The sequence below is a fragment of the Lepidochelys olivacea genome (assembly GCF_965140295.1).
Source record: "Lepidochelys olivacea isolate rLepOli2 genome assembly, chromosome: 1".
Classification (NCBI taxonomy): Eukaryota; Metazoa; Chordata; order Testudines; family Cheloniidae; genus Lepidochelys; species Lepidochelys olivacea.
In genome coordinates, this window is record NC_140411.1 from 80,002,015 (window position 1) to 80,028,727 (window position 26,713).

A 26,713-nucleotide genomic window follows, 5' to 3' on the forward strand; every position below is an offset into this window, starting at 1 on the left:
GTTATTTTAAAATGTCTGCTGGAGAAATGCTTCCCAAAGAGCCTATAAATAATATTCAAGTCTGAAATGGGCCTTACTGAGTGCTTCATAGCACTTGTTCAAAGCCACTTCCACTTTGCTCCCCAACCTTCCTCTTTCTTGCTGACTAGTCCTGTCTGCACAACCCATCCACTGGCAGTTGTAAGCCCCAGCCCCAGGCGCACTTCGCTCGGGGGGCGGGGGTTAAACTGATCAACCTGTTGCAGTGCGCGCCGGGGACCTGTTTTCCTGAGGTGCTTAGCTCGGAATGCGGGGCTGTCATTCCACATAACCTGGCTGGCTTCTCTCAGCTCCCCGCCAGCTGCCTCCCCACCGCGGGGGGGAAGGGCCGTGACCTTAACTTTGAGCCCGGGCTCCCGGGCACAACACCTAAAACGTGCAAAGCGCCTTGTTTCCACAGGCCCCCGCCCCCTGGCTGGCTCCGGCTGTCAGGAGCGGGGTACACGCTCCCGGCCCCAGGGAGGCGGGAAGAGGGCGGGCAGCTCGCTTCCCATAGGCCGCCCGGCCCCGCAGGGCCAGCCCCCTTGTGCCTGGCCAGGGTGGGGTCGGCTGAAATAGAGGCGGGCATGTGTCAGTAGTAGAGCTACCCCGGGCCAGGTAGAGCGGCGGGAGGCTGCGCTGGAGGCAGGGGAGTTGTTGCCGGGCTTGTGGGCTAGGGTGCGAGCGCCAGGGCACCAGGCTGGTCCCCGTGCCGCGGCAGCAGGGGGAGGTTGCGTGCCCGCTCCGCGGGGATCCCACTCGGCCATGGCCACACGGGTGCTGCCCATGAGCGCCCGCCTGGGTCCCATGCAGCAGCCCGACGAGCCGGTGTTCGCTCAGCTCAAGCCCGTGCTGGGCGCCCGGGAGGCGGCGATGTTCACGGGGGAGGATCTGAAGCAGCAGCCGGGCGGCGGCGGGGCCAGGATGCCGGCGGAGGAGATGGTGCAGGTAAGGCAGGAGAAGCCACTTGGGCGGGCCCCCCCCCCCCCGGCCGTGCCCCTCGACGCCGGGCGCAGCCCGCACGGGCAGTGCTCGCTGGGTGGGGCAGTGTCAGGGGAATCAGGGCGGCGCCCTGCAGCGGGGAGCCCCCACCTGGGGGGGGATAGGAGGGAGTGGGGCTGGAGCCCGAAGTCCCCTTTTGCCCCCAGCTCCACCCTGTGTGGGGATGCGGCTGCTCCGCGTCCTCCCGGCTCCGCTGTGCCTCCAAGTGAGCTAGCCGCTCTGCTCCCGGTCCTGCGGGCGGGGACCCGGCCGGGCGCTGCCGCCCTCCGGCCGGGAAGCTGCTAAAAACCGAGGGGTGGCCGGATCGGGGCGCCGGGACTCGAACTTTGAAACCGCTCAAGGCGGTAGCTAGCGGGCAGGGGCAGAGCCGCCCCGTGAGAGTGTTGAAAGCTACAGCTGCTGCCGTTGCACTTGCCCAGCAGCAGAATTAGCGCAGCCGCCTGTCTCTCTCGCCCACGCACGGTCATGTTAGACTTGTCGGGACTTTCTGCGTGTCCCAGAAAACTGTTTGGCAACAGATCCACATGCAAACAGCTGGAAGAGCTAAAATCAGCCAGCGCCAACCGCAACCTGATTTTAGCTCAGGAACGGGCTTCGTTTGAGGCTATTTCCAGCCCTTGACTCTTTCATTGAATAGTTTCGTGTGCGGTTTATTATAGTGACTTGCCTTGTGTGGCACAAGTAGCATTGTATAAACGGAGCAGACAAGCCTGTGAGATCCTGAGCAGTTTGACAAACCTCTGCAGAGGCACCTTCCAAAGTGTATTTATAAGGGGGGCCCTGCCCTGGGATCTCAGCCGGAGTCGCTCAATCCCTATCTCCAATGTAACTAAGATTAAGGAAGAACTCTCCTCCCGAGAATTGATAAGCAAGGCAGTGAATATTAGTGGGACATATTTCAGTCTTTGTGGCTCAGCGATATCTTTTCAAAGAATACATGTTTCTGCCTTCAAAGCAAGCTGGCCTTGGCTTGTAAACAAGAGCTGGAAAAAGTAGCCTGGCACGTTAAGGACCGGTCTAGATCAAAGACAAGCGTTTTGTGTGTGTGGTGGGGTTTTTGTTTTTGTTTTTTTGTTTTGCTTTTCTTTCGGAAAGGCTCTTGAAATACACTTTTAAGCAGACTTTCCGTTTGTCAGCTGCTTTCTGTTTTTAGGGGTGCTAACCGGATTTGGTATGACTGGACTTTTTACAGGGTATGAGGGAATGTAGCATTTGCCCATTGGAGAGTACATGATAAATGTTTTACTGATGACTGTACCCGTAATGTATCAGGCTTTCACCACCCACGGATTCCCTACTACCACTGCACTAAGGGACTGATTTCATTGTAGGAATTAAAGATCTTTAAGATTTTGACCATGAGTAGAAACATGTTTATCATATTCTTAACAAATTATAGACTCTGTAGAAGTTAAAAAATTTATACTCTAGTCCAGAGGACTCTTTACACCAAATATATAGTAACTTAAAGTCATGGTCCTACCTCCTTGTTGTTCTGTATTGTTTATACCTCTTTTGGATTTTATTTCCAGTAGATAACTTTCTTTTAAGTTCTAAATCTGTCCTGAAGTATGAATATATATTATTTGAATTGTTACCCTTCAAATAGTCAGATGAGGGCATGGCTTTTACAGTTGACAATTCAAAGAGAGGTGTGTGAACTTCCTGTAAAAGAATGTCAATACGCTTCTTAGAATAATGGTGATATAGTAGAGTACAGGAATTGTAGGAATGAATTAATTTTTGTGTTACATTATCCTATTGCAAATATGATGATAAAGTATTTTAGATGATTACTCTTGTTCTGCATAAACCTTGTTCAGCGTGATTTGTTCTTGGAGTTGTTGATTAGCATATCAATTATAAAAGGCAGGGTTGTTTTACTATGTCTCATTAGTCTGACTATTTAAAACTTTCCCTGTGGAAGAGATGGGATTCGTATAGCTATTCTAGTAAGAGCACTCATAAGGGTGTTTGGTTTTTTTCATTCTTTATGTCCCGTCTTGTCTATGTTTGGTAACAAATCATGTGGATTATGTTTTTTGTTTGTGTTTAGACAAGATGTGAAATGGAGAAATATCTGGCACCTCAGCTTCCACCAGTTCCTGTCATCCCTGAACATAAAAAATACAGAAGAGACAGTGCCTCAGTTGTAGACCAGTTCTTCACTGACAGTGAAGGGTTGCCTTATAGTATCAACATGAATGTCTTCCTTCCTGACATTACTCATCTGAGAACTGGCCTATACAAATCCCAGAGATCATGTGTAACCCACATCAAGACCGAACCAGTTACCATCTTCAGTCATCAGAGTGAAACTACTGCCCCTACCCCCACTCAGGCTCTCCCAGAGTTTACCAGCATCTTCAGCTCTCCCCAAACTCCCGATGTGAACAACATTTTCATCAAGCAGGAGCTTCCTACTCCAGATATTCATCTTTCTGTCACACCCCAGCAGGGCCAGTTATATCAGCTCTTGAGTTCACCGGATTTAGATATGCCCAATTCTACTACGCAGGCGGCAGTAATGGACTCTCTTAACAATGTTTCCATGTCATCAGCCATGGCAGGCCTTAACACTCTCTCCTCGGCTATTCCACAGACTACAATGAAACAATTCCAGGGTATCCCCCAATGCACATACACAATGCCAAATCAGTTTCTTCAACCACAGGCCACTTACTTCCCTCCTTCACCCCCAAGTTCAGAGCCCGGAAGTCCCGATAGACAAGCAGAAATGCTACAAAATTTAACCCCTCCTCCATCCTATGCTGCGACCATAGCTTCCAAGCTGGCAATCCAAAATCCAAATTTACCGGTGGCCATGCCAATAAATTCACAGAACATCCAGACAGTCAGATACAACAGAAGGAGTAACCCGGACCTTGAGAAGAGACGTATCCACTACTGTGATTATCCTGGTAAGCAGTTCCTCAGTTGTCAGCTATATTTGTTTAACCTCTCCTCAAAAACCCAAATATGTACCCCTCCTGCAGTCCATCCATTTTGTATGCTAGACTAAAAGATTAATCTAGCACCAGATGTTAATCATTCAGTCATGAAATATGTGATCCCAAATATAAAATGTCAACACTGTGCTAAATAGAAACTAGTTTCCTTTCAACTATAATTCAGGGTATGGTATCTTGAATGTAGTAAATGTTATAGTACAACAAATGCTGAATTAAAAAAAAATCAGTGTAGAACTATGGTAAATAACAGTGATATTGAGTAATACCCTGGAAAGATCAGACAGAGTCCTTTAGAAACATTTTAAAAAATGAAGTTCATCAGTGACATTCATATATCATTGAATAACAGGTGTGGCTTCATGTAGCAGATGTAATTTAAATGTGAACTCTCAATTGTATGTAGATTGTAGGAGCTATCCTTTTGTATAACATCCTAAGTAATTAAGGATTCCAGAATCTTAAGTATTGCTTTTTCTCTTGATTTATGTAAAGCAACCCCCTCACAAGAACTTTCTGTAGTAAATAATGTGAAATTTCAAATGATTGTACTGCCACAAGGTAGTAAGTTTAAATATTTTCAGAATAATGTGACTGAGTGACTTTATCAACAAACCTAGAGCATTACAGTCTCCCTGCTGATGTGCTTTCTTTTTTCTTTTTCCCCCAACCACTTTTTTCTTTTAGGCTGCACAAAAGTTTATACAAAGTCTTCCCACTTAAAAGCTCACCTGAGAACTCATACTGGTATGTACTTTCCTTGTTCATTCCTTGGTTATGAATCTTTAAAAAAAGCAAACGTGTTTGATTTGTCATCTTTTCTTTCTTTGATTTTGCAGAATGGGCTAGGTTCAATTAAATCGACCAACTTGGTCAATAAAATGAAGTTGCCTATTTATTCTTAAGATATTTTGTTTAGTTATTTGTTTCTCAAGAACTGAAAAGAAGCAAAATATTCCCTTTGAAACCTTCAATTTTTCTCTAAAACGCTTTTTTAAAAGGAAAAATTATTTTGATATGGGATTTTTTTTCTCCCGCAAGTCTTGAATCAAGCACAATAAATATGATTATCTCAGTTTATTTAATTAAATAAACAAGCTCTCATTTCTTTTGGCTTTAGTACTTTAAATACTAGTGCTGACAGAACTATTTTTTTTTTTTAGATTTTTCTCCTTAGATTTCAGTAGAGCTCCAAAATTCTTCTCCATTTGCTCTTTCTCCAGCATTAAATGTGCATGTTTAAAAACCAAATACTTTTCTTTTTAAAAAAAATACAAACTTATCTCATTTTTATTTCTTGGTGAAGAGTTACTAAAGTGGTAAGAAAATTAAAAGCCGCGTTGAGGTGTTCAACCTATATAGTCATATCGTAGACCGAATCCTGTCTGAAACTACATGCATGCAATCTCAGGTAATGGACCCGCATAGGTATAAACTGAGGAGTGAATTTTGGTTCACTGACTCCAGTGTGAACTAAGGGTTCTCTACTTGACATGGATGGGTGTTACAAACACATATTGGAAAGAGATTGCTACCGTTCTGTCCAAACCATAGCTCAGTTTAGATGCATGTGTGGTGGTTTTTAAACCAAGTCTGACATCACAAGAGAACTGTTTAACAGGTTGGGATAATTCTTGTGCAGGGAACTTGGTTACAAAATTGTTTTTGCAGTTTAGCTGAACCTTTTGAAATGTAAATTACAAAGTTTTTCAAAGAAACCTAGGCTAAAGAAGCCACTATCTTCTTTAAATCTAGTTGCGGTATCTGTACTCAATATGAAATACTTACACATGGACGCATGATCCTCAAATCAGAGTAACTTATGGTTCTACTTAAAGCAAAAGCCTTACTGTAGTAGGCCTGTCAACATTAAATTTGTACTGTGTGAATGACATGGTTTCTTTCATCTTAGTTTAAAAGCAAAAGTCAAAACAAAACTTAACATGAGCAATGATCTAACAAAATGTATTTCATCTCTATGGAAAAAGGCCTTGTATTCAACAGTTACTATGAGTGGATTGTTGGATTACTGTAAATATCTCCAGGCTAAATGTTACTATGGAAATCCAGTTTTCATAAATGAAGTAGTTATCTCTATTACAGCGACAGTAAAAATAAAAAGCAACTTTGCAAAGGTCAGTGCTCTCCACTAGCAATAGACTAAACAAGAATATTGTTACAATCATTTTGTGATACATATAATCACTCATTACCAGCTAGCTTAATGAGAGTAATTTAATTTTTTTAATGAGGATATAAACGTGACTAATATAATAGAATGCAACGTTCATCTTACTTTACAGATTATTTAGTAAGGAAAGAATGGGTGCCACTGCCCTGTTACTTTTAAACCAACATTAGATGGAAAATGTGTAACTTGTCATTATGCTGTGACTCTTGGAACAGACCAAAAAATAAAACTTAAAATGTAATTTTATCAAGTTATTTGTAAAAATGAAAATCACTCTTAAAATTTTCAGAAGTATGTGTAATTATTTTCATATCTTTAAATAGTATTGATTATTAAGAATTCTAAAATTAACATACTTCTGTTTATGTACAAGAATTTACCAAAGTTGTGATCACTAATACCTATTGCTATGGATGAGTAAGGTTAATGTTGCTTTCCACCTTTTTTACCTGTAGACATTTGACCTCAGCAGTGTGGCTAAGTGTACAAAGGTCAGGGAAGCTGATCTATTCATAGAAACAAGAATGCTGCTTCAGATAAAATCTAGTGAATTTAAGTAAGCCTTTAATACAAAGGGTCTTCTAGGGAGGGGAATGAAGGGATAAATTATCCAGAGTTAATATACAAACATGTTAGTCCATTTCCTGTTACCTACCTTTTATTGTAGAGTATGAATAAGTCTGACACTTTCTCAATATCCATTTGAAAATCCAAGGTTTTTAAATTAAACATCCTTGTGTGCAAAGTTAAAGTGTCTGAACACAAGCACACCATTTAACATTTCCAGTGCTGTATAAATTAATGAACTGAAAGATTAAGGGCTAAATTCTGCCTTGGTAAAAGTGGCCATAACCTCAGGGAAGTTCATGGAGATCTACTAGGTGCCCAGTTCTCTCAGAAGTCAAGGGAATTTTGCCTTTGACTTCAAAAGGGAAATATCAGACCCGTTGCGCTTAATTTGTCTACGCGTTTGAGTTTGTCTGTATAAATTCCACCCTTACTTTGTGCGCACCCTTAAACCAATTGGATTTATGCAGTGCTATTAAACTTTCCTCTTTTAATCTTAAAAATACCTGTACTTTTATGGAGTAATTACCTTCAAAGTTTAAATTTAATAGGTGAGTCTCACCTAATCCAGTTTAATAAAGTTTTGTGTGATATTCTTTCAAATCCCTTAGGGGTGTAGCAGACCTGTTTATCTGGCTAAACCCGTTCTTTAGTAATCATGGACCACTGAAGTTGTTTTCTCTTTATTCTTAGTTTCTTGACGATACCTTTTAAATTGGCTGCAATCTCTCTCTTCCCAAACAGTCTCCACCCTCTTCAGCAATCTGTCATTTTAAAATTCAAAAGTGCCTGCAGCAAAGTTTGTCTGCCATTAAAAGTCAAAACAGACCTTATGCCTTTCCTTTGTATTGGAAAATCTCAGCCTTTCACAGTATTTATTTAGGAGTGTCTCCCTCCTGAATGGCTTTCAATGAGTTTAGTAGACATTCTTTGAGAACAAATTTAAGGGAAATCTTATTTCTGAAAGACGAATGTGAGCCATAGTCTGTTTCCTCATTCAAATATGAACTAATTGGCAGGTTCATAAGTCTCGTTTATGAGGTCATAAGAAATGGCTGAGAGTTTAGTGTCTTCTCCCCCCCCCCCACCCCTTATATTTTTCTTCTTAAAAAAGGGTAGGTCAAATCCAGCCCTGGTTTAAGAAGGTAAAGCTCCCTTCATTTTAATGGAGTTGTTCCAGGGACCTGTTTTCATTTAAAAAACAAAAAAAACACACAAACCTTTAATCCTTTAGGTGACAATTGTATTCCAAAATAATCAAGTTACTGTGTTTGTTGTAGTTCCTGAAACCGGCATCTCTCTCTCAGGCTAGTTATTTCAGTTGTTTTAAAATTATGGAGGGAATTCTAACTGGTGATAAGCTGGTAGCCTCAGAATTGAACACAGGCAAACAAGCTGTTGTTGCCAAGTTACAAAGGTACAGAATGTATTTTTGTATCCTTCTCTGAACGATTTTGGATCAGGTGTCAAGTTCTCTTAGGTAACATCTTAAAAGCACTTCAGTGCATTATTTTACTAGAATGGATTAGCATTTGATCCTCCATCATTAGCTGATTTAAAACAAGTATGTGCTAGTATACATACAGGAGCATCTTTCAGTATAGAGAGGTTTCTTCAACCTCTTTATAATAGGGATTTTTCTTCTAAAATACATTGACCTATTAGTCATAAGACAAGTTTAGTTCCATAACTTGTATTGTGCAACCAGCATATAAAGCATGTTTTTTTTTTAAACACCTGTATTATAGGCTACACTATAGTAAAATTAGTAGTTCATGCTAGTGCCTTAAGGTATGTGCCCAACTTGAAAAACTTGTCAAATGTCAAAGAAAAGCAGATAATTGTGCATTATAAATACACTCTATTAACTTTCTTTCATGTTGCTTGAACATACGTCAACAGCTCCCCCATTAACAACTCTACCGTGTTTCCCCACCCTCTTTTTTTTATCCCCCCCCCCCTCCAGGTTGTACTGATATGCTTGTCTTTTTAAAAACTGAAATCTGAGTTCTCACCTGTAGACTCCAGTGCTTCATTTCTGTGAGCAGCTGCACGTTTCAGAGATGTATTCTCTTCTATTTAGAGGAAACGCTGTCATTGTTTTGTACACCTCAGGGTACACACTGAGGATGTTTTTTCAGCTGCATATTGGTTTTCTGTACATAGTCTTTGTACAGGCATGTTCTCTGATCACATGTTGGGTTTTCCATTAATAGTTTTGCAGTTAATGTTAGAAACTATTTCATCTCTCTATCTATAGATCTAGCTTGTATGTGGTGATGGGAAGTGAAAGCCTAGATACCGCAAGAGAAATGGCATTTCCTTAAATGAGATTAAGTCAAAATACTTCAACATCGCTAGTTATGTCAAATGCTTATATTGGCTTGGGACAACTGTTAACTTATTCAATGCCTCAAGATGTTAAGCTTGCTTTTTAATATATGGCTTCATGTCAGTAGATCCAAAATTGGACTGATGGTCAGTCATAGTCAGAACCAGTGGTGGACAACAGGCTTTGAGCAGCCCATAGGAATTTATATCTTCAATTTACCAGACCTATACATGTCTGTGTATATTTTACCTGGTACTGTTTATAAACTACATGTGCGCATGAAAGGTGCTGTTGAACTGTGGGGAAATTGTGTGATTAATTTTTTTGGAGGTGTACATTTAGTCCAAAATGTGCATATGTGACAGTCAGTCACTTGTTAATATTTTGATATTAATTTCAATTACTTTTGAGTCTCTTTGCCTTTTCCCTGCTTCACTCCATTTTCCCCCTTCGATGCTGGTTTTTTCTTTTTCATCATTTTAATCTTACTTTAATGTTTAGTGATTATTCTCTTCCCTCCACCCCCACCTTTCCTATTTCTTTCTCTTCCTCCTTTCCCAAGTATCCTTTTCTATCTTATCTATATCTCTCCCTCTGCAAAACATGCCCAGCTCTCCTGCAGTCCTTTTTGTAAATGTATCTGGGGAAAGGCAAGAAGTCTGACAAGAGGGTCACAACTGCCAGTGGCTTTACTGCCTTCTTATTAGAGGGGCCAGTTTTGTTTTTCCTCCACTTCAGCTTAGGCAGGTCAAGGATTTCTTCACAGAGAAGGCTAGTAAGAGGGAGCCCAGCAGTAGTTGGGAATTTTTCTTTTTTCCTTCTCACCACTCAAGGGAAAGGGGCTTATGAGGTTCAACCTTCCAAAACAGAGTGAGCATTATGATAAGCATTCAGCTTGCTTGGCTTGATCTTAGAAACAAAGACAATGGAGAATGCAGGAGAGGTAGGAGGACTAGGTGCTGGCTCCTTCCCCAGAAGTGACTTGTATGGCCCTGATCACCCTAGTTATGAAGCACCTAACAGGAAATATTACGTTTCACAGCATCCTTGTGAGGTAGGGAAGTGGTATTGCCCACACTTTACAGATGGGAAATTAAGGCACAGAGCAAAAGGGTGACAAGCCCAAGGTCACACAAGAAGTCTGAGTTTGGAATTGATCCCAAATCTTTTGTGCCTTAACCCACAGTGCTGTCCTACCAATATGCTGACTTCATTTGTAACATCTTGGAAAGTAGCACCCTAGATGCACTCGAGCCACAGAGCAGAAGAGGCTAATCTCAGTCATTAATACTCCTTATGTGCTTGACTCTTGTAATTATCAGCACTTTAGTTTTTCAAAGAAAATTACTTAAAATGTGTGAAATATGGTAATTCTTATCATGGAGATCTTTTGGGGCCTGCCTCTTGGAAATGGCAGTAAAAGGGTTTCATTTTTATTCATATACTCTTCAGGGAAAGATTTTTGGTTTTTCCCTGTTAGAGATAACACTTTAAAGTTGATTTATGTAAACCATTGTCATTAATAGACTAGAATAATGAAAAGTGGAGCAAAGTTAAAATACTGTGGACAAACTGATCAGCAGATGTTTAGGCAGAAATAACTTGCTCAAAAGAGCAGTTAGGCAGTAGTGGAGAGTAATTGGTATCTTTTATTTGAGTTTTGCATAAATCCATTAGTTACTTGTGGGAGAAATGGAAAAGCATCACCATCCTGTAAAAACCAGTGTTTTGGGGAAAGTAACATGTCTTTCAAACTCTTCATGAATGACTGTAGGCCATGAGGGTTAATTGATTTGGTTCTTTATCTCCAATTATGGCTTTAGTGAAATATGTTTTACCATATTGTGCACTTTTTTAAAGCAAAGTCTTACCAACATAGGCTTGACTCTCTGATATGACTGACTCAGAACACTGTAATAAAGCTCCCACTGTCCAGGTACAATTTTATAAAAAATTAATTCAAGTAGGTGTCAGGTGAAGAGCAGTCATGTTAGATTTTTAGATTTTTTTTTTTTTAGTCCAACAATTTCTCTTCTTGATTAAAAGCCTAGAAAGTCTCTCTAAGCATGAAAGCTTAAAAACTTTCTGTCAATTGCTCCCTGAGAGGATTAAACTTCATTTCCAGGATATTTGATTCCTGATAAGGCAACTGTTGACCTAAGACTGGCTTTAAATATAGTTCATTTTGAGGCTGACCAACACATGCTAATACAGTTGAAGATTCACAGCAATTGCCAGTGATTAAAACTTTCCATTATTTGATTAGACATTCCATATTGTAATTGTCTGAGCTTGACTTGGACAATTGAATCTCCTCTAGTTCCACAGAATATATTCTGGGGTGAATGTTGTTGGTTGTTTACTAGCTGACATGAACCTCCCATTGGTGAAAGATTAGAAACATTTAAGTAATGTCCTAGTTTAGTCTGAGTATCTTGGTAGCAGCATTCCTGTCCTGTCAGGCTGCATTATTTATATTCAGTGATCTCTAACAACTCTGATTAAAGACACATTAAAACCTTTCATTTGGCAAGTATACAGTACTTAGCCTTCAGTTAAAGAAGGCTTTAACTTACTGTTTTGGTAATTTTTTATATACAGATAGTTGGTGGCGATCTTAAGGATCATAGTATAAACTTATTACATTCCATTAAGGGGAAACCTCTTACCCTACAAGTGCCAGAGCTGTAGGTGTGAAAACTCCAAAGCAGTTCTGGCAACCATACCATGCATGAGGAAACCCTCTTCTCCCATATGACATGTAAATACACACACATAGCAGATGGCATGGATTATTATAAATCCACTTTTTAAAAATTAGCATTCTCTGCCTTTTGTTTGCATATATTCTTGAGGCGAGACCACCTCTGCTAAAACAGAACGTTATACCGGAGAGAAAATAAACAACTTCACAAGTCAGTCAAGATTCCTCAGTAATCCTAGAGCTGAATGAGACAACACTTAACAAAATAAGAGTGCTTCAGAGCATTGGGGAATTCTGAATGTTTATTCGTTGATGAGGAGATAATGTCTTCTCTATGTCTGTAGTCACAAAGAGAATAACGTTTTTGTGCATATCCACCTTCTTCAGTTACCTAATACTAACTTTTTTCTTGTCTCTACACATTTTGTGATAGAAGGAAATCAAAATATTGGTTAATTAACCAGTAATTGGATCTTCCTCCCCCGTCAGCAAGAGTAATGCTTCCTGTCATATGGTTCTAAAATATTGTATTTATTTGATTAGCACCTTTCAAGTAGTGTTATACTGCACATTAAAAGGAAACTTAAAAGTGTGTGTGTATGTTTTGTATCTGGTAAATTGTCATGGCTGGAAACCTGCTATATTCCATAGGAGAGCTGGGGTAGAGACAAATACACCAGCAACTACTTCTAGTCCAGTCAGAGAGGAAGGCTTAAAATCATTACACCATATTATACAGAAAAGCTATTTCGGGTGAACTTGAAAAAGATTAGTTCTAATCTTTCTGTCAAGGCCTCAACGTATCTGGTAACTAAAGCAAACTGGCTCTAGAGGTGGAAGGATATGAAAACTAGAATCCTAGAAAAGTTCTAAAACACACAATCTAGTTTCTCTTAAAATTAATGAGTAACTAGGTCATTTTATTGTTTTACTGCTGTTTTTCCTTGAACATGCTTACTATATTGTTTATCCATTGTCCCCTCCCCCACCATTCTGTCTTGTCTGAAACTAGCTTGGAGTAGGACCCAGGATGAAGTTCTGGCCTTTTTCGAAGTCACTGGGAGTCTTTAATGGGGTCAGGATTTCACCTTATGTCCTCTCATCTGTACTGTGAGGCACCTACCACACTTTTCGGAATTGTCAAATATAAATAATGGACAATCCTTTGACCAGTATAATTCACTCATAATGTGGCTGTTCCAAACATGTGGTAAATTGCTTATAACACATTTTGTGCTCTGCATGCAACAAAACACAGGACAGTGGGGTAACATTTCAGACCCTCCTCCCTCAGTAGTCTTACTTCATGTACACTTGCAGGCTATGGCCAAAATTTTCAAACGTGCTTACTTAAAATTAAGCTGTATGGTTTGGTGTGTGTGGTGTTTAATTTTATTTTCTTCCCCTAAGGTACTCTGCACTAGAACTGGTTGGGAACTTTTTGATTTTTGTCGAGGAAATGCTCATTTGTTGAAACCAAAACTGTTTGAAAAACAGGATCTGGTTGGATTTCCCAACTTGAAAAAATGTTTTGGGGGGGGGGGGGAGAGGAGGAGGAGAGAATTGAAATTGTCAAAAACAAAACATTGACATTTTCTGTAAGAAAATTTCCAATTTTCCAGTTTGAAATGACTTTGTTTGGAAACTTAAACTAATTTGAAAAGTTTAAAAGGATTTTTTTTTAAAAGTCAACATTTTGAAATGGAATGTTTTTAAATCATCAAAACAAAATGTTTCAATTGACCTGAACTGGGTTTTCAGGTGGAGAAAGAGAATTCGTTTTCTATTTATGAATGATTTTGACTTTTCATCCCAATTCACGGTGGATAAGAAAATGTTCTAACTGTCAAATATGTGTGAGACGAGAACCGTTTTCCACCCAACTCTACTCGGTGTCCACAGTTCAAGTGGAAACTAGTGGGAGTTATTGAATGCTCAGTGTCTTGGGAAAATATGAATTTAGTTGCCTGACTGTAAGCACAGTGAAAAACTTGCCCTGTAATTTTTAGCTTCTTTTTTTAAAGATAAACCCAGCTATATAAATAACTCTTTGATTAAATAGTCACTTATTTATTGTTTTTTTTAAACAGAAGCCTATTTTCTTGTATTGTCAATGGGAAATTCATTAATTATTTGGTGTTTTTTTTTAAAATGGTGTTTTTGCTGACGATTTTAATAGAGCAGGGCTTCTCCTCTCCCACTGGTGACTGAATAACGTAGAGTTGGCATCTACAGCAGTTGCTTACGTAGAGAAGTAGTATTAGGATGATATTCAATGTATTTTTAGTTTTATTTTAATGTGATTTAGCCTTTTAAATTAAGGAGGGCCACCTCCATGTGACCAGACTGCTCTCTTGCAGTGACCAGCAAGGGCTTTGTTGGCCAAAGTTTGGGAATCACTTGGGCAATGGGGGGGTGTGTGTGTGTGTGTGTGTGAATCACTTGGGCAATGGGGGAGGGGTGTGTGAAGTAACAGAGAAGGCTTGCATACTCAGTAGCATGCCTCCTATGGACATCAAAGCCTCCTTTTGACATCTCTCTAACCTTTACACCATTAATATTTGCTTTAAAGACAAGTGAGTTACAAGAAAGTTTTCAAGTTACATTTTCCTTATCACTGGAATTGCTTTAGGAGAAAGCACTTAGCAAAACTAGTTTAATGTTCAACAAAGTTTTTTAAACACTTACACTAAAGTGCAAGGTTGTTTCACGTCCCAGACAATCTTTTTTGCTAGAGAATGGATACATATTTAACAGTTGAGGAACTTAAAATACATTTTGTGATGTGGATGCCTAACAAAATACTTAAAATCAGTGATACTGGAAAGAGATGATGCAAAAATCCAATTAAATGTATGAAACCTCTATCCTGTTGAAACATAATTCAACAGAAAGCAGTTCTGCTTCCCAGAAGAGCTGTGTATAATATTTCTGGCTTTGGAAGAAAGGCCTGGAGTGTGCTATTTGGCTAGAAGTCGGTACCAGCTTCCTCCATGGTGTTTTACTTGAACAGTGTTGACATTTTAACAAATCCCATGGAAGCTCCCCTGAAGTGGAGGAGTTAGCTGTTTTTTTGCTTTTACAGTGAAATATTTGTTTGATAAAGTGATCATGTTCCAGTAACTGAACTATAGTACATTAGTATTTGATGACCAATGGCGTTCTTGGTTTACCATCCTATAGAAGTTCTAAACTACTTGAGGAAACCAAATATTTCTGAAACTGTACAGCTACTGTATTGCACACAATTGTTAAAGTAAACAAAACTTACATTACTATGTAGCTAATGAAAATAGTGGATAAAGCATTGAATGTTCCTTGGCTTATTTTTTTTGTTTAAATTCAGTATAGCAAAGAACCAGAATGACTTTTTAAAAAATGTGTAACTTGAGGAATCTTTTTTTCCCCTTGCCACAGGCACTTAAATAATTCTTCCCACTAAATATGACAAACGTGTGTATGGGTTGGGAAGGATGAAACCGTACCAGGGCTAGTTGTTCTTTTGCTCTCCTTTTTAAACAAGTTTTTAAGCTCTGTCTTCACTTGCCTCTCCCTCCCCACACCCAAAAGAAAAACATTTCAAATTGATTCACTTCAAGAACTTTCCAACAGAAACTAGCATCACAAACATAGATTATTATTATTTTTTTTTTCAGTATTTCACCTCTTAGATTTCTCCAGAATAAGCTGGGTCTTTATACTGGAGCTAAAAATACATCTTCTAGTTCTCAGTTCCCACACTGCTAGCCATAGTAGGGGTGAAGGGCAGTGTTATGGCTTTAATTTCTAGTACATAAAAGTAGTAGTGTTCAAAACAAACTCTGTGAGGTGCTTGTGAAATGCCGACAGACCCTGGTCATTGGCAGACAGGATCGAACCAGGGACCTTAGTGCATGAGCCTCTACAGCATGAGCTAAAGACCAACTGGCTGTTAGGTAAGGCTGTAGGGCAGACTCCTTTTATCTCTCTAAGTGGTCTTGGTGCCACTAGATAAAGTGCAACACCACAGCCAGGAGGTGTGGGTTACACTTACTCAGTCCCCTTCATGCATACCCTCAATGAAATTCTTCACAGCTCAAGTCTGGAGAAGCCAGGGTGGGGCTATGACAGCATGGGGAGGAGCAGCAGCACATAGCTCTCTAGGCTGCCATCGCCATAACCTGCCATGTTATGAATCTTCCCACAGTCTTGTGACATAAGATGACATAACCAGCAGCAATGAGGGTAGGCACTGGGAACAGCTGATGTTCCCCTGGAAATCTGAGGTGAAATCCAAGACCCGCTGAAGTCAATGAGAGGTGTGTGGGTTTTTTGTTTTTTGCTGTTGACGTCAATGGAATCAGGATTTCACAGGGATATTTAGTAATTTATGCCCAACAAGGCCACATAAATTACTGCTGTCCAGAATATCGGTAATTTATGCACTACAAGACTGCATACTACTATTTCATCCCACCAGCAATACATGTGGGTTTGGCTTTGGTGGTATGCACAGTAGACACTAGCTACACAAGCGGTTTTGCAGATGTGTTCAGTGTGCTGCAGTGCAGGCATGCATAAAACTCCTGATACTCCACCCCACCTCTGCAGGAATAGCAGCAGCATTGTAAATAGTGGCCACTTTTAAAACCAAACCCACTTTGCCTGCTGGGAACTACAGCTTGTTGACATTATTGAAATTTTAATGAAAAATATTGTTGACATTTCAGTGGAGGGAAAACTGGGGGGGAGACTGGCCAAAGGGTCAAATCTGATTGAGGTGAAAGAAACAGGAATTTTTCTTTAAATCAAAAATTTCTCTTCTGTTTTTCTAGCAGGGTATAGAGCTACCTCTTAAATCTCTTCCAACTGGTGGGGTCCTTCTGAACTTATTTTACCACCAAGTGGCAAGTAACATAGCTCTTAAAACTGAACTGAAAACAGAAGTGACTTTTGATATAAACATCAAATTTAGGAACAGTGGAGAAATTTTTGTCTCTCTTTCACCCCCTCACCGGACCCCCAGTCTATGTAGATATCCACTGTCTCCCTTCCAGTTAGTAGAACACTCCTCCCCCCTTTTTTCCCCCAAATCCGCCCCATCCCACTCCCAAAACAAAACTAACTCTTTAAAAAAAAAAAATCCTCAAATGATGGGTCCTTCCCAATGAGATGTCTCCCACTCTGCTGCTATCTATGGGGCAAGGCTGGGAAAACTGAAGTGCTGAGTACAAGAAGGCAGCCTTTAATACAAGACTATATTAAAAGAATACATGTATCTACTAGACAGCCACACTATCTAGGTTGCTATTTTATTTTTTAAAATCTAGTCATAAGCAAAATAAAACATCTGTTTAAAAAGTCTGAAGTCAGATCACAAAAAGCTTAATAATGTCATTCTGAAAGAAAGCACATCTGTTGAGCTCCACAAAAGAGGTATGCTTATGTTTCTGTTTTACCACAAAGCAGACCTACAAGTGGCCTCTTCTGTGTCCATGTCCTCTGCAATGTTCTAAAGATTGCATTAATAACCATGGAGCAAGTTATAGGAAGACCCAGTGTAGATATTGGAAGGATGATTACTGTACTGCAAAAGGTGCTATAGTGGACTCCAGCCATTATACCTCTGGGATTCTAATACATTAAGTCAACTGGCTTTTCTGGTAATGGTAGTGCTTCACTTGTCAGGTTTAGACAATATTATTTTAATCTACAGTATGTCTTCTCTGGGACAGAGGTACAGTCACAAATGATGCCTTACCGTGCTCATTGGTCACAGTCATACAGAGCAAATACTGAGCTATAACTGGTTGCAGCCTAAACCATCTTCCATTGGAATGGAATGGACATCAATGGAAAGAATCTCATTAGATTCCTAGGAGCTGAATCAGGCCATAGGTGCTAACCCTGTGGGTGCTCAAGGGCTGGCGCACCCAAGGGGAAAAATTGGTGGAGGCTCTGCACCCACCAGCAGCTCTGCCCCAGCTCACCTCTACCTCTGCTCCACCTCCTCCCTGAGTGTGCCGCTGGGTCCTGCTTCTCCCCCCTCCCTCCTAGCGCTTGCGCCGTGAAACAGCTGTTTTGCATGGGAAGCCTGGGGGGGGGGAGGAGGGGGGCAAAGCCATGTGCTTGGGGGAGGAGGTAGACCCAGGGCTGGGATTTGGGCAGGGATCCAATAGGGGTGGAATTGAGGTGCGGGAGGGGGCAGGGCGCGAGCACCCACTGGCACAGACAAAAGTTAGGGCCTGATCTACAGGCGCCAAGTGTGCTTCTTTTAAAGAATGATACACTTCAAGGATGATAGTGATATCAATAAATCTTGGTTATCTCACGCACTAAGAAATTGCTGGTTTTTCTGTTTGGTTTTTTTGGTGTAGGTTCTGTTCAGTGTGAATGTGCTGCCAATGTGGAGTTACTTCCCATTCATAAAGATGGGGGTAGTCTCTCCTTTTGCAGTAGGTGAAGAGTTTAGTTGAACATAAAAGGCATCAAACTCTACAAGCAGGATGGATTTTATGATTGTTTTAAAAGGGATTTAGCTCTTCTGCGGTCAAACAATAGAACCTTAATTTTTGCTGAATTGCTTAATCTTCTGACATGGGGGTTCTCTCAGTGTTCTCTGGGCTGTTGATAGTGCAAAACAAGCTGTCTGGTCACATGGTGCTGGCTTTCTTACTTGTTTCCACCTGCTAAACCTACATTAAAATACTTTCCAAGTAGCTGTAGTTGGTTTGTGAGGATTGTTATTGGATGTGAACAGGAGTGGGGAAGGTCCATGTGATCAAAACTAGGAGGAAGGTGATGCACAACATACTCTGGATGGGATTTTCCAAACCACTTGGCACTGGCCTAACTCTGCTCCCATTTGTCAATGGAGCTTTTACCATTCACTTCAATGGGAGCACAGTTAAGTCAAAGCTGAGTGTTTTAATAAATTCCACCTTCTCTCTCTGTTAACATGTGGGTTACTTGTAACACTTTTTTAAAAAAGTAGAATTCGAGAGCCCTAATCTAAAGACACTTTGATATGAATGTAGAGTAGTTCAGTGTATATCACTCTAGCAGTGATCCTATAAATAGGCAATCCTAGCTCTCCGTTTATATAAAAAATATGTTGTCTTTTTAGAGTGACATCACATACATGACAGTTGCAAAGCAGATAAATGTTTTGTTGTTTAACTGGTTCCCTGTTGTAGAGAGAAATCACCTTAAGTTTCTGACTTGGTATTTCCCCAGTATTTCAACAAACATAACTACAAATTATAGGTGTGCTGAAAAATGTCCCATTTTCAATCCTGAAATGGATTAATGCAAATACTTGAGGTATTTTGGTCAACATGTTCAAATCTAGCTGCCTGAAGCTGGGCATTTCAATCTATATTAAGCGCTTCTATAAATGTGGTCAGTTTTTTTTTTTTTTCCCCAGAGATGCTGTGCACTCTCCACATCCATGTAAGTTAATAGAAGTAGCAGGGGCTTGGCACCTCTGAAAAATCTGGCTGTGTAAGCACCTAATTCTAGACATCCAATTTTGAAAACTTGGGCCTGAGTCTTATAGATATTTTTCCTCTATATACAGCTGTCCTGAGCCAGAAGGCCACAAGATTTTATTGCAGTTATTAGTTGACTTTTTTTTATTTTAGAAAATATTATCCCTGTTGTATTTGTTACTTTAACAGGGTCCATGACCCGCCCCTCTTCCTGGGGCCCGCTTGCTGCCCCCAATAAGGCTCAGAGAGGCTTCAGGGTTGTGCAACACCCATGTCTTTATTTACCTACAGTTATCCCACCACCAGTGTCTGTTTACAAGATTTACAGGATTATTTAACCTCCTTTTACAGGCAGAGTCAGCCTTCAGCTAGGAGTCCTCCCTTCCTGCTCCCTCCCAGCCTTTATAGCCCTTGGCTTGTCAGGCCAGCAAGTGTTGCCAATCCTCAGGCCAGCAACAGGCCTTCTCCATCAGCCCCAATCTGTTTTTCCTGATTGGAGCTGACTGAGCAGGGGCTAATTAGGTGCTTTTGCACCAGCACCTTGCTACAGTTACATACTGCATAACCAATTCTAGTTTTACTTACATATCGGAAGCTCTTAAACCTCTATATTATAAATAATCTTTCTCCCCATTTAAACTAGATCTTAAAAATATATTTAATGTATGAGTCTTGTAACTTTTTAATAATTTGTATATTAAATCGGAGCAGATTATAGTATCCTGCTCTCTACTGCCTCTCATGGGGGGGAGGGGCAAGAGTATAATTTTTTCAATTCCATGTAGTAATTTTCTAGGTGTATATTTTTTACTTTTTGTAATTTAGGTAAATAATTAGTTTGTTTACAGGTCTCTGCAGTGGCATCAAGAACAAGAAATTTCAAGAACAAAATTCTGTGAACTTGTAGCAAAGATTAACTTGCAAGTATTCAGTATAGCTGTGAATCAGGAACTATGAGCACTCCCCCAGCCCCTTTAAAGTGCAAACTATTGGCGTTTAGAATGAGTTCTCGTTAATTGTTTTTCTTCTGCAGAGTCGCAACTAACCATCTGTTTCTGTGTGTTCCCAATGTTTCAGGGGAAAAGCCATACAAATGCACATGGGATGGCTGCGACTGGAGATTTGCTCGCTCCGATGAGTTGACACGCCACTACAGGAAGCACACCGGGGCCAAACCTTTCCAGTGCGCTGTGTGCAATCGTAGTTTCTCTCGGTCTGACCACCTGGCTCTGCACATGAAGAGACATCAGAACTAAACACTGGGTTCGACGTGGAGGCTGTCTGTATCTATGCAATTTCCAAGTGACTCTCAACATGTGGTTAGAATTCATTTTAGTTTTTGACTATGGACTATCCATAAAGTCTCCAAAGAAACTGGAAATGTATATTTTGTATATTTATGAGGAAACAGGGAAGACACTATACCACAGTACCAGAGTGTTCAGTCATTTATTTTGTTTGCTCTGATCATGTATATGACTTTAGTTAGCAGGTTTCATCTCAAGTATTATGTCTCAGCACATTGCATCATTATAGATTTTTTTTCTTACGGTGTTTTGACCAAAGCACTATCATTACTGTGGCAATGTTTAGTAAATGAATTAATGGAAGGGCATAGATGAATGAACACAGAGGACAAGCCATGAATTGGTCTGTCAGGTTTTTACTGGACATATTTAGTACTTGTGTGGTTTTTTTAAATGTTGTCTTTCTATGGAGATAAAATATATAGAAAACTTATAAACAGCCATAGAACAAAAAGTTTGTTCAGTATGTTGCATGTTTGCTATGACAACGATTTTGTAAATATGCAAATCAGCTTTTAAGGTTTATTACAAAAGTTTTCTAGAAATCATCTGAAAATTCAGACATTGTACATTTGATAATATGGCACATTTTCAATTAAATTTATTTAAATACCTCTCAAAACATTACCAACTTAGTTTTATTTTCTGAAGAAAAGTGAACTAGCCATTTGGACATTTTGTACCTGTTAACATAAGTGTTGTGCACTGAATATTCAAAACGCAATTGAGTTTTCAAAATGCTTAAAAGGGCAAAACATTTAGAATGAACTGCAAATGTTGGAAGCTTAAATAATGAGGATAGTTACAATATACAGAATGTTAAACCTCTTACTAAAGCTAAACTTAGTATCGCTTTAAAAAGAAGGATTTAGGATGCAATTTTCATAGACTGACATGTTAATCTGGTTTAGCACTAGTATGATCTAGTTTCATGTGGATGTTGCATGTAATTTACCAGAAGGTAAAGGATATAGTAATTTTTATTTAAAATTACAGTGCAGTTTAGTTAATCCACTGTTAACATTGACACACACCAGACAAAAGTCACTGCTGACATAAATAGATGCAACTGAAATCAAAGGAGTTCTACTCTTTTATGCCAACAGTGAATTTAGTCCACAGTGTTTGGTCTGGAAATAGGAAATGAAGGGCCAAAAAATGAGGTTACACTTCCTAGGACTTGGCCAAAATATCTACAACATAAAGGAAACAACTAATACACATACACAATTCACAAGCTGTGATTTCATGCTGTCAACCAATAGGTGGAATAAACAATCAAAAAGCCAAAAAAGGGTCTCAAAGGAAAACATAGCTTTGTTAAAACTATTGTTTGTCTTTTTTATTTATTTTGTGGTATATGGTAGACATTTTTTAAGACCATTTTACATACACTTGATAAATTATAGTTTTTGTTATAGTTAGAAACATTGCTCTTAATTGTAAATAGTTGACAAATGATGTAAATAATTTTGTAAGGCTTCAAATGTTTATACATGGAAACACATGCATAAATTGGTTACTGTTTTGCTTCTTTTTACCTACTCCCCGCTCCCCCTTATTTTTGTATTTGTGGTATTTCCTATGCAAATGATGGAGCAAACAGCTGTATAGTTGTAGGATGTTTTGAGAGAGAATGAAATGGTTTATATATAAAGACAATTTTTTGAAAAATAAAATAAAACCAAGTGCCTAAAATGAATATGCGTGAGTGTTCTCTGTATAGCTCCTTACCAGTGACTTTGCATATTGATTTTCAAATAATAGAATTCTTAGAGGCAACACTGTGTGTCCTTCATTGCAAGGACCATCATTTTCTGCTTGGAAAGTACCTAGCACTTCTTGGGCACCACTACAATTGAAATAGTACATATGAAGTGATAAGAGCTAGCTTTATGGTGCTATTATTTTATTTACATCTGTTCTGCAGCTCTGTCAACTTTATGTGAAAGGTGTATATACTGTTATCCACCATCTTCTCTCCATTTCAGGATCTTTTCCTATTGAAGGAGAGGCTTAGTCACCTTTTAAAAATATATAAACAAATGTGTACATGCAACTAATGGGTTAGACCCATTTTCTGTGCTTCTTTCTGTTCAAGAAAACCAGTACTTTCCGGAAGGAACACAAACTACAATAGAGCTGACCCTGTAGATTTTTACACTTACAGCATCTTAATGCAAAGATCTCTAATGACTCAATCCTCTCACCCTATTCTATCCCATAGGGGTGGTGGTTATGTAGATTACAGATGAGCAAACGAAGACACAACAGCTAGGGAGTTCCTTCCAAGGTTCTGGAAGGATGAGAAATTGAATCCTGACATCTAAGTCCTTGCTCCAATCACTGAAGGCACAGCTACATTTGAGAGTTTACAGCAGTGCAACTGCACTGATGCAGCTGCGCCGCTGTAGGCTCCTTAATGTAGCCAACTCCTGTTGGCTTACCTACTGCAGCCCCTTTGAGTGGGAGAAGTTCTCCCACCAACATAGCACTGTCCACACCAGCACTTATGTCAGTGTAACTTGTCATTCAGGGGTGTGATTTTATTCACACCTGTGAATGACAAACTAGTGTAGGCTGAGGGCTTGTCTCCAGTTACCAGGTGATCAATGCACAGTGATCGATCCACTTGGGGTTGATTTAGCAGGTCTAGTGAAGACCTGCTAAATCGTCCACCAATTGCTCTCTTGTCAACTCGGTACTCCACCAGAACTAGAAGCATAAGGTAAGTCAATGGGAGAAACTCTCCCCTTGACCCCATGCAGTGTAGACATGGAAGTAAGTCGACCTACGGTACATTGACTCTAGCTACATTATTCACATACCTGAAGTTGCATAACTTAGGTCGACTTAGCCCCATAGCCTTTGTCATACTCTATATCCTAATCTTCACCCCCCACACTTCCTTATTCCCCCCCACCCCACTGATGCCTTCCACATCTCATAATCACAGACTTGTTTATTCCACAAATCAAAATTCCACCTTACAATAGAAAAATGCCAATGAAATTATTAATTAGTGGAGAAATTGTCTATAATAATATACACATAATTCTGTGTAACTAGTGACCAACTATCAGATTTATGTTGGAGAATAAGACTTAGTGTAGTTTCAAAATGTATTTACATAATGAAAGATACACATGATGTACCCAGGCATCATAACATGATGCATTCCAGAACATTAATGGGCTCAGTGTTAACAAGTGAGGAGTCTATCAACACCACACAGCATTGTGTCCATAGTTCATGCTGAATTGGGTTTTTCACTTCGGCTGTCTTTCAGAGTAGAATGATGCAACCCAATACTAAAAAGTCTTCAGTTTTCTTTGGGCTTCTGAACTTTTGTCAGTGAAAGCAGCAAACTTTTATTTTAAAGAACTACTTAATTTGATAACCTGGTACTTTCAAAATGGACATTAGAGACAGACTAGAACCTGAATGAAAACTCTATAGAAGAATAATTTTGTGAGAATCTGGCTTTGAATCTTTGAATCCAAATCAACCCTTTGGATCAGATTCAGAGGGGAACTGTTTTCCAGTTCTGTTCAGGTGCAGGATGATTTTGGTCCAACAGAACAAAAATCTCCCAAGAACCACCAATATTATAAGACTTCTACCTTGCAAGGTGCCAGAAATCTTGCAAGATTTTGATATCAACTCTAAATCTGAATCCTAATCCTGGCTGAACTCTGATCGCCTGTGGAATCCTAAACTGATCCAAAGTTACTTTACCAGCTCATCTGTAATGGAGACCTGATATAAATAAACTAATTTACAGAAAGCAGGTGAGAAGTGGCGGCAGTAATGGCGAGGCAAGGGGGGGTGGGGTGGGAATATGATTTCAATTGAAGCTGATTTGGGGATGGCCTCTTGTTCTTTTCAACTCATAGCTGTTGTGAAATAGTAGCAGTTTCCTTTTCAATGTGATTTTTATTAAAATTACCATGCCTTTTTTGTTTTGTTTTCCTAACATTGCATTTGCTTTTTTCTCTTTTGCTGTTATCAAGATATAACTAAGAATTGTTCCTCCTTTGAAGAAGCTTAGACAAATGGGTAAACCATGCTGAATATCCCCTGGGGAAAACTTACTTCATTTCTGAAACATTAACAGCAGCAATCAAATGAAATGTGAGCATTTTCAGAGTACATACCATGCCTTAGGACATTTCAGCTAATTTCTTGTGTAAAGGAACTTTTCAGTAATCTTGAAGAAGCTAAAGTATTAAAAAAAAAAAGTCTTGTCTATCAACTAATTCTAGTATGTACCATCTGCAAATAGATTAGACACAGTGAGTGCACATGCTAAACTTCTGTCTACATTATAACATGCTTTGCATATTTATATTGCTTAGGTTACATATTTTAATTGGTAGATGTTCCCTAACTTGTTCATGATTGTTCTGATATTGATGTTTTCAGGCAGTCCCCTAGAGAGCGCCCCATGTTGCTTCCTGTGAGTGTAATTCACTCTGCATGCTGAATGGGAAAGCAGCAGAGTTCAGGGTGTTAAATGAAGTTTGCTGATCTGAAGCAAAGATGTATATGATACATTTACCAGTCTGCAAATCATTTACAAGGTGCAAATGTTATAACCGCTATCATCAGAACACACCTAGATCTGTGAACCCCACATAGACAAAGTGAGGACTGAGACTAGAGCAATTATTGGTTTCAGAGTAACAGCCGTGTTAGTCTGTATTTGCAAAAAGAAAAGGAGTACTTGTGGCACCTTTAGAGACTAACCAATTTATTTGAGCATAAGCTTTCGTGAGCTACAGCTCACAAAACATCCGATGAAGTGAGCTGTAGCTCACGAAAGCTCATGCTCAAATAAATTGGTTAGTCTCTAAGGTACCACAAGCACTCCTTTTCTTAGAGCAATTATTGTAACAGGAGTTTTTCTTCTAGTCACATCGATCAGGTTCTGAACTGTTTGTGCTGTCTCTGAAGCTGAACAGAAACTTGATTTTATTAGCCAAGTTCCACAGCCCACAAAGTTCCCAGCTCTTTCCCTCTTGTCTCAATAACTCCAATAAGAAAAATCTGATGTCTGCTCAGAAAATACATTGGGTGAGATGGACAAATGTGCCTTTTTCAAAGTATTTTATATGTTGGCATTGAGAGTAAATATTTTAAAGACCGCATTAACATTTCATAGAAAAAGACTGATCTTACAGCAAAGTCAAGGTATGAAACCGATCTGCAAGCAGCTAAATATACATGCCTATGTTGTTCAATCAGCTTCCTGGTGGGCCTGGCTTAGTGATATAAACATTAGGTTTGAAAAAGCAAAGGTTCCAAGTCCGGCAGATTCATCTCAGTCCTTTACCCTTCTGGGGAAGAGAACCAGATCACCATCTAGTTGACTATATTGGGATCTTTAAGACCAAGGTTTGGATGCTCTGTGAGTATGAAATAGCGCCTGTACCGGTACGTTGGCCAACATTTTTCCTCCCTTAACTGTTGAGCTGTGTGCAGACATCTAGCTAGTGTAATAAAGAAGGAAAAAGGGATGTACACCTATTAGTGCCATCTCAAGAGACCAGCAAGAATCATTTGCTTATTGAAGATGGCGTTCTAATATAGGTAGCACAGAATTGTACCATTGTGGTTAGAAGTACTAAGCCTATGTATAGGCTGGTCTCTTAACACAGGTTGTTGGCTAATAAGTGGAGATATGTGTCTCTTGTCTGGTTTCACTGTATTTTAGTGGGTTGATATAATGCCTTAATGGGTACAATTTCAAATAGATCCCATTTTCAAATGTGAGTTAGGCACTTAGGAGCCTAAATCTCATAGGAAGTCAATTGGTCTCAGGGCTCAGATCTTCACAGGTATTTAGGTGCCTAACTTCCAACTTCTGAAAATGGGTCATAGGCACCTAAGGCACTCTTGAAAATTTTACCCATTGTCTTTTTATAAATAAAATCACATGTAAAATAAACTCTAGAATAAATCATAAAAAAAAAAAGGTTGAAAAATATTTGAAAGACAAAAGAATGCAAGGGACCGGCTGGCTGAGGTGGGTTAAAGATGCCATACTGGATTCCTAGGGTTTGTCTACACGGGCACTTCATCAGCAAAACTTCTGTCGTTCAGGGGTGTTAAAAAAAAAACACACCCCAAACGACAAAAGTTTTATCAACGA

At 39.6% G+C, this 26,713-nt stretch overlaps 1 protein-coding gene across 1 annotated transcript; it reads left to right on the forward strand.

The window, feature by feature from the left end:
• Positions 1-631: 631 nt before the first annotated feature.
• Positions 632-22,257, forward strand: KLF5 (KLF transcription factor 5). The gene is made up of 4 exons (XM_084647494.1): positions 632-966; positions 3,077-3,941; positions 4,677-4,736; positions 20,330-22,257. The coding sequence occupies exons 1-4, from the start codon at positions 784-786 to the stop codon at positions 20,506-20,508; spliced, it is 1,287 nt and encodes a 428-aa protein (XP_084503620.1). The 5' UTR covers positions 632-783; the 3' UTR covers positions 20,509-22,257.
• The last annotated feature ends 4,456 nt before the right edge of the window (positions 22,258-26,713 follow it).

Coding starts and splice junctions, on each gene's coding strand:
- KLF5 (XM_084647494.1), top strand. CDS start 784: ATGGCCACACGGGTGCTGCCCATGAGCGCCCGCCTGGGTCCCATGCAG. Junction 3,942..4,676: donor CCACTACTGTGATTATCCTG/GTAAGCAGTTCC, acceptor TTTTTCTTTTAG/GCTGCACAAAAGTTTATACA. Junction 4,737..20,329: donor TCACCTGAGAACTCATACTG/GTATGTACTTTC, acceptor CCAATGTTTCAG/GGGAAAAGCCATACAAATGC.